Source organism: Arachis duranensis, chromosome 5, assembly GCF_000817695.3.
Source record: "Arachis duranensis cultivar V14167 chromosome 5, aradu.V14167.gnm2.J7QH, whole genome shotgun sequence".
Classification (NCBI taxonomy): domain Eukaryota; kingdom Viridiplantae; phylum Streptophyta; class Magnoliopsida; order Fabales; family Fabaceae; genus Arachis; species Arachis duranensis.
The window spans coordinates 101817976-101826268 of NC_029776.3; the positions used below are offsets into that span (position 1 = coordinate 101817976).

The window sequence follows — 8293 nt, forward strand, 5'->3', positions numbered from 1 at the left end:
TAACTTACCATCTCTGGGTTTCAGGTAACTGTCCCGCACAACTCTCAACATTTCCGGTTCTTTATGTATAACTTAAGTTGTATACTCATAATAATTCAACCCACTATTGCTGTGCCACTCTTATTATTATTCTCCAAGAATTTAGTCACTTTTCTAGGCTGACCAACTATCGTTCTGTCTCACCATTCGGAGGTTTTTAGTCGATCGCTCAATTGAAAATCACAAGGCTCACAACTCGGTAATGTACTACAATGAATGCTACGTGCTATTTACTACGCAAGGCAGTCAGAAATTTCGATTATCAGTGCGTGATTACCTCTAATCGGAGTATCTGCAGTTCCAGCACCATCCGCTGTCATAATGAACACGCGTCCCTGATGTTGTGCCTTTCCAGCTTTTTTATTCTTCTTCTTTTCTGGAAAATTCCAAGACAAATGCCCAGTTTCACCACAGTAATAGCATACACCTAAACCAGCCCTGCACGGAGTATTCGGGTGGTACTTTCCACACCTCCTACAAGTTAAATCATTCGGTGGGGTCTGAGCTTGCTTTCCTTTGCCTCTTCCCTGGCTGTTATTATTACTGAATCTCTGGAAGTTATTCTGACCCAAATGTGGTTGTGGGGTGTAATCGCCTCGCTTAAAATCTTGTCCTCTAGGGGCGAAGTTCCTTCCCTGATCTCTCCTAACAAAAATTCACTGATCACTCTTATCTGATGTTGCCTTTCTCAGACAATTCTCAGCAACTCTACTTTTATTTACCAGTTCTGAAAACACTCTGATCTCCATTGGTGCAACGAAGCTCAGAATATCACTTCGAAGACCTCCCTCATACTTAATACATTTCCACTCAGCAAAATCATCAGGCGCACCTTGACAAATACGAGAAAAGCGACATAACTCCTCAAACCTGCTAGTATACTCAGCAACAGTCATCTGTCCCTGCTTTAACTGCATCAATTCAAGTTCCTTGGCATTTCTGGCTGAATTAGGAAAGTATTTCTTATAGAACTCTGTTCGGAAAACCTCCCAAGGAATCACAGCGCCATCTGGCTGCAGGATACGTCGTGTCCCCTGCCACCAATACTGAGCCTCACCCTGCAACTGATAAGTTCCAAACTCAACCCATTGCTCCTCAGGAACCTGCTGAGCCTGCAGTGCCCGTTCCATAGCTTGAATCCAATTATCTGCATCTGTGGGATTTGAGGTTCCCCTAAAGGTCGGAGGGTGAACTTTCAGAAATGTAGCAACTGTCATGGGACCATCCTCATCATTATTGTTTCCGTGATTACCCTGGTTTATCTGATTACCCAGTGCCTCGGCTGTCGCCTGCATAGCCGCAGCCATATTTTCCAGGGCAGCCATGAAGTCTACTGGATCATTCCCTGCCGGGCCAGGAGTAACAGTGCTTATCCTACCTCTACCTCGGCCGCGACCGCGTCCGTGAGTCGACATCTGGTCCCTTCACACACCAAACAAGTGATATTAAGTTGATCAGTCTCAATATCGCAAGTCTAATGCTTCAAGTTCCAAATGCATGCTCAAGAACGTTTATGCCACATATATCAATCAGATATCCTAATAGCACATACACACACCCAGAGTATGCCCAGAAGCATAATCAGTCCATCCCTCAGGCTCTATAGGAACGAACTGCTCTGATATGTATATATATGTGTTCAGTTATCTTTCGATTTTACCTGTCCGTTTTACGAATATCCATGCGAGTGTGTCACGATTTTCTGTTTATCGATTTTTTTAGCTTGTTCTTCAAGGCTCCTAGATATGACTTCATTCAACTATATCTATGTACATATCCTTTTCTTTTAGAAGTCGTAATACCTTGCCACCTCTGCTTTACGACTTAAGCGTAAGGCCCTGTGTGGTAGGGTGTTACACTTAGTCTCGACTTTAGGAATAATTTTTGTTGCTATCTTTTTTAGAGAACCCCCTAAAGTTCCAACTAAAAAGATGAAATAATTTTTCATTATCTCGATTGAAGTAATGAGTCCTAATATTGGTTTTGTAGTTAGATTTGAAAGATTTGAAGTATGGTGGTGGTGATGGTGGTAGTGACTATGAAGATGGCTGGTGGGTGGGAGTACGGGGTGGTGGATGCAATATGTGGAGTTGAGGAGAGTTTTGTTTTGTTTTTTTTTTTCTATTATTAGTAGGGATAATTTGGTCTAAAATATAAAAAAGAAGCAGAAAAAGATATTTTATAACGTTTTATAACTTTGAGAATGATTTTAATAAGAAAAAAATGTCGGGAACGATTTTGATTTTGACTAAAGATTTTAGGAACAAAAAAAATATTTAACCCTATTTAAAACTAAAAAAAGTATGTTATTTTAGTTAAAATTATAGTCAAGGAAGCAACAACTGAAATTAGAACTTATTTTATTTTAGAGTAAAATATTATTTTAATTTCTAATTAGCATTTAAAGTAAATCTTAATTTTTTTCTTAATGTTTAAAATGTCATGTTTTTGTCAAGAACAAAAAAAGGTAATATTTTTGAAAGGAAAAAAAGTTTAATTTATACTAAAAAATTAAAATAGGACGAAATAAAATGTTTGAGATAAAAATATATAGGATGTTTCAAATGTAAAGAGCGGAATTAGAATTTAGTCTAATCGTTAGCGATTAAAACAATGTTTTACTATTTATTTCAAGTGAAATAATATTTTAAAATAAATAAATATTTTCATTCCATCGATAGTTAGTGGGTCAAATGTACACATGAAATGTATATTTCATCAATGGAGCTCTATTTCAATTAAAAGTGGTTAATAAGTTGCGCCAGTGCTTTTGGTGGCTCTTCTTCTTATTGAAGAATAAGAAGAATATTGATTACAATAATAGCAAGTCTTTGCATGACCTTGGTGCAGGGATACTTGAGTCTGGAACGCAATGGAATCTTATAAGATTATTTCTTCGATGTATTTATGTCATCTATGGAAGATATGTTGTTGCGTTGCTTTCCTTTACCATATTCTAATTTGTGTTTCTATATATCCATGACTAAATGAAGAATTAAAGTGCATTAGGAAATGGATACATGTTATTTGCTTTGGAATGAAAATTTGTGCTTTATTCTTGTTTATGTATATTTTTCAAAAGTGAAATTTGTCTTGTAATGTCTCTCTAAAGTTATTCTTATTGTGTAACTTCTATTGAATCAAAAAAGAAAAATGTTATAACAATATATTTCAAAACAAGTCCAGATGATATAGCTAAATCAACAATCTAATTTTCTCTGTATTATCCAAATAGCCATATTACTAATTGTATAGTGTTAAGGTAGAAGAAATTAAAATATGATATATTGTTAACCTCTCTTAACGAAAACAGAACTCCATTGACGGGAGAATGGATGTGACCAACGAATTTATACATTTTATGTGTATATTTAATTCATTAAATTATTAGTAGATAATTTTATCTTCTGTATAATCTTTCATATGTTTATTTATCTATTCTTCCGAATATTTTTCTCTCAAAATTTTGAAAAAAAAATTAAAAATATTTTTGATATTTAATTGTATTAATTTTATTCTTACCATTTAAACAATTACTAACCAATAGTTGCTGATTGTGGAAAGAAACCAACATTAGAAAGAGATTAAAGAAAATTTTGCAAGTATTATTATTATTATTATTATTATTATTATTATTATTATTATTATTATTATTGTCGAAGTTGCTCACGTACGTCAAACAGGGATGAGTTTGACTGAATAGTGTCGTTTCCAATAGACACACATTAAAGAACGGAAACAGTTGTGAGTGCAAAATTTCAGAGTAACATCAAATCAACCACATGCAAAAAATAGAAAACCTAACAGTGCTAATAAGCGATACATCCTAAATTCACGGCTATCAAAATATGCCCATGTGTTTAGCTTTAGCACCTCTTCTTGAATGGGAGTAAAATTATGATATCTAGTTTCTTCTTCCTATTAAGCAACTAGAAAGTGTTGGAGAGTTGAAACCGAATATATAATCCATTGATGATAAAATAGCCTAGAGGCCCTAAAAAGCATGCATGCACTTAGCTTAGCTTAGTAGCTAGGTATATATATAATGGAGCTCTAGGCTTAGATAGATACAGTTAAAGACTTCTCGAATTGGAAGTTCTACCTGACCTTTTTACCATACCTTTTGGGTGCACTATCTGAATTGGAACTTATTATTAGAGGAAAAGGTTTCTTGTTTAATTTTGATGGGATTGGTGTGACAGTCAATCAAAGGTTTCAAAGTTTTGGGCTATGTCTAATCAAAATATGGCCCACAATTGCCCTTTGATTCGGCCCATTTAATGTTGTCCCCCTCCCCCACCTTTCTTTGCATACCATGAATATAGGACGGTTAGAATGGCAAATCCCTGTTCTATTTAAATAATAATTTCATATTTCAATCATGAGGTTTTTTTTGTGACAATTTGAATCATCAGTATAAAAAAATTAATATTGAGATAGTCATCTCTTTTCTTTTTCGTTTTTTTAAGTATCTTTTAACTCCATAAATCAAAAATTAATTGATCGTGAATTGGAATTTGATTATTATAAACTAAGTATTAGACTAATCAAGTTAGGTCACATTTTTTATGAGATTACAAACTCTCGAATAAAATTATGTTTTATAAAAAAATATCTATAATTTTATTGAAAAAGTCTTACACATTTAAAATACATTAACATGTTTTCTGATTTTGTTTTTTTAAATAACTCATCTTTTACCCTTTTTATAATTTTATAACCGATTATACTAGATATATATTAAAATTAGCTACATATAATGACTAATTTTAATATATAAATAATATTTTTATTTTACAATATTGTAAATGAAAATAAATAATTAGGACTATTTTTAAAATATGTAATTCAGTGTGATTTTAAAAGCATGTAATTAGTCACACAAAAAAAAAAAGCATGTAATTATTTCCTAAATAGAAAGTGTTGAACTGTTCACATAGTGTGGCTTTTATCAATTATCCCATATATTAGATTTTTTTTTTTATCGGTGAGATATCCCATAATTAATTAATCTGACTTTTGCTCAACATTGAGAGCTTCTCCATTTGTATCCCGTGATGGATGGTACTTACGCAAAAAGATTCTGAGTGGTTTCAAAGATTACAATAACTTATTTACAAACGGGGGTTGCGTCCACTTAGCAAAATATGAAAGAAAAGTTAAATATATATATTGGTGTGCAAACACGTGAACTATTCAACATGATGTATTATTCGAATAACTTTAAATGTTAAAGTTTTCTATTTGATATAATTTCAACACAAAAACTTTTTAGTTTCATTTGTAGTTTTGAAAAAAAAATGTAATTATTCGGTAAGTTTCTATAATTTTATCGAATTTTTAATTAGATGTTTATAATTTTTTTAATTAAATTTTTATATATTATTTTTTTTTCAATTTAATCCTGTTGTAAAAAAAACGTTTAAAATAACAGAATATATATTCTATTAAAAAAATAAATATTCTCATAATTGAGTTAGAATATCTAATTGAAGACATTTCCATATTTTAGCAAACCTTTACTAACCTTAAGTTATTTTCTGAAATTTCTGTGCAGTCGTGTTTTTCCTCCATATTTCTCCGTCACATTTTGTGATTTTTCTGAAGTCATTGTTGTCAATTCTTCGAAGATCTCCAAACGGCCATGCTAAACCACTTTATTTATCATAGATTTCTTGTTTGGCTTTTGCGACGTAGTTATATTGTTTGTCGTAGAAGTAGCTTGAAAGAAATAATAGTTGTAGGGATTCTACTGGTAAACGTAGGAAGCATGAGAACTGGATCTAATTCATAACGAACGAATTGTTGGCTTTATCGAGAGGGTGTTGGTGTCGTTACATTGTTGATGGTGGTGAAAGATGACGGCGCTTCGACGCGTGAAGTAGCATAGTGGGAAGGGATCAGGACAAGAGTCGTGGCGGTTATGGATGGAAATGGAACGGATAATCGGAAGGAGGGATAGGCCTGGTAAGGATTTGTGGCGGCTATGGCGCCGGTGAGATCGTGGAGACATTGGTAATGGTAGTGGGTCTACAGAAATGAAAAATGGTGGGAGGAGGGGGAATGGGGAGGATTTATGACGGATGTGGGTGGAGGTGGAGGTGAGGTGGGGATGGAAATAGCGGAGGAGGGAGGGTGGCATGGAGGACAAGGGAGGGAAGGGACCCGGTGAGGAATTATGGTGGTAGGGATGGTGGGACGAGGCCATGGTGGTGGTGGTGCCGGTGGTAAATTGGAGGAATTAGCTACATGCAATAGTGAAAATTAAACTAATTAATGTGTTATCATTATTATTTATTTTTTATTATTATTACTCCATAGTTATGAGAGAGAAGATTTTAGAAAATAACTATTTAAAAAGAATGGTGAATAACTTAAAAGTGATAAGAAAAAGTAAAAGGCAGGAGTATATAAGTAATTTCATAATTTATTTACGTTTTTTGATATTTAATATTAATAGAGACTAAATTAAAAAAAATTAAGATATAAAAATTTAATTAAAAATATAAAAATTAACATATAGAAACTTAATTAAAAAAAAAGCATATTATGTATGATGTTTAGGAAAAATATTCTTTTAGATTTAAATATTATTACAAATCCTATACATCTCTCAAAAATAAGATATTTAGATAATTTATAGGTATAAGATCTTTTTTATTCTATGGACTAATTTTAAAATGAGTCAAACTTATTAAATTTTAATTTTAATATAATATTAGAGTTTATCTAATTTAATATTGTCAGATCACCCACTAATAAATATTCTTTTAAAGATAAAAAATATACATAATTTATAAATGTAAACGTTGCCCACTCTATGAGCTAATTTTTAGAATGGTTAGACCTATTCAATTTTAATTCTAATAAATATCATATATATTGTCTGCCAATATTCATTTCACCATCTTTAGACTGTGTTTATTTGGTATAATATTAATGAAGCTCTTTGAAGTTCCCTTATTAGCTTAACATTTGTCAAGTCTGTGTGTAGATTATCACGATAATATCTGCCACATCCACTTTCATTGTGATGTTTTTGTCTTTGTCTGGTATTTTGTCTCAATTTTGGATGATGATTGAACTTTGGTCATATAATCCTTGGTATCCTTTTTCAAAAAGCTGGTTACTTTAATATATATATATATATATAACATTCAATCAAAAACTCGAATTTTGGGTTCTACTCTTAAATTTTGTTAGATGCATGTTCCATAAATATCTACTTCTAAATGTTTCTGTTTAATTTTCGTTCTGCACTACTGACATTGTTTTGAGATTTTAATTAGTTGTCCAGTTTTGTGGCAGCAATTATTTACGCAACTTTCTTCTTTCAGCATTAAATGAAAAATCACAACATATTATTATAAATATTTGATTATATACAAAAAAAAAATTAGCTACCAAATAGTTAGTAGTGCTTTGTATATACATAGTATTTTTTATTTATTTATAAAAAAATACGAAAAAAAATAAAGAACACAATTTATTGATAATAACTAATAGGAAGTGATTTTAGGTATAGTTTTTTTCATTTATTTTTGTCTCACTGAAATAATATAGAGTGAGAGATGATGTTTGAGAAGGCGAAGGAAGAGTAATGGATTTGAATGAGACAGAAGGGGAACGATTTAGAAGCTAATTAATTAGAAACACAAACAGTGGAACTATCACTTCCAATGCATTAGCATCACTATCGCTATCGCTATCACCATCAACATCACTATCACTATCCCTTTTGGTAATAACAAAGTGGGAGAGAGAGACACACGCCTCCCCGTTCTACAGTTCTCCGTGTTCCATATATTAAACATTCACTATCACTTTTTAATTTCTGTGAGTTTTATTTTCTTTCTTTTCTTTCTTTTTCTGCCTCCCTCTCTGAAATGGAAAGAGACTCGGCAATCGTCCACTCACTCTCACTTTTGAGTGTGTAATCTCTCTGTGTATCTTAACACCCTCACACAGATAGAGAAGAGTAAATGCGGCCACAAGACAAAATCAGAAAGCCAAACGGAAAATTAGTGCATGTTTAATTTCTACAAGAATATTATCAAATAACATTACTTTAGACCAACATTTTGTTTTTATATTATTAAAATTTAAAATTTACTTTTTAGTATTTAGAATTGATAAAATATTTTAACGAAAAATATAAATTTTGTTAAATTACTTTTATATAAATATATGTTTTTAGAACACGTATAATTATTTATTTCAATTATAATTATTAATTTAAATAGTTATTTTAAGA

At 31.8% G+C, this 8293-nt stretch overlaps 1 protein-coding gene across 1 annotated transcript; it reads right to left on the reverse strand.

Moving 5' to 3' along the window:
• Positions 1-272: 272 nt before the first annotated feature.
• Positions 273-1454, reverse strand: LOC107490922 (uncharacterized). The gene is made up of 2 exons (XM_016111722.1): positions 762-1454; positions 273-674 (listed from the first exon to the last, which is right to left on the reverse strand). Exons 1-2 carry the CDS (start codon positions 1452-1454, stop codon positions 273-275), a joined length of 1095 nt encoding a protein of 364 aa, XP_015967208.1.
• Positions 1455-8293: the final 6839 nt, after the last annotated feature.

What these genes read in the sequence shown, in the direction of transcription:
- LOC107490922 (XM_016111722.1), bottom strand. Translation starts at nt 1,454, where the DNA reads ATGTCGACTCACGGACGCGGTCGCGGCCGAGGTAGAGGTAGGATAAGC. An exon ending in TCAGAGTGTTTTCAGAACTG is followed by an intron (nt 675 to 761) that starts GTAAATAAAAGT and finishes AGGAGAGATCAG; the next exon opens with GGAAGGAACTTCGCCCCTAG.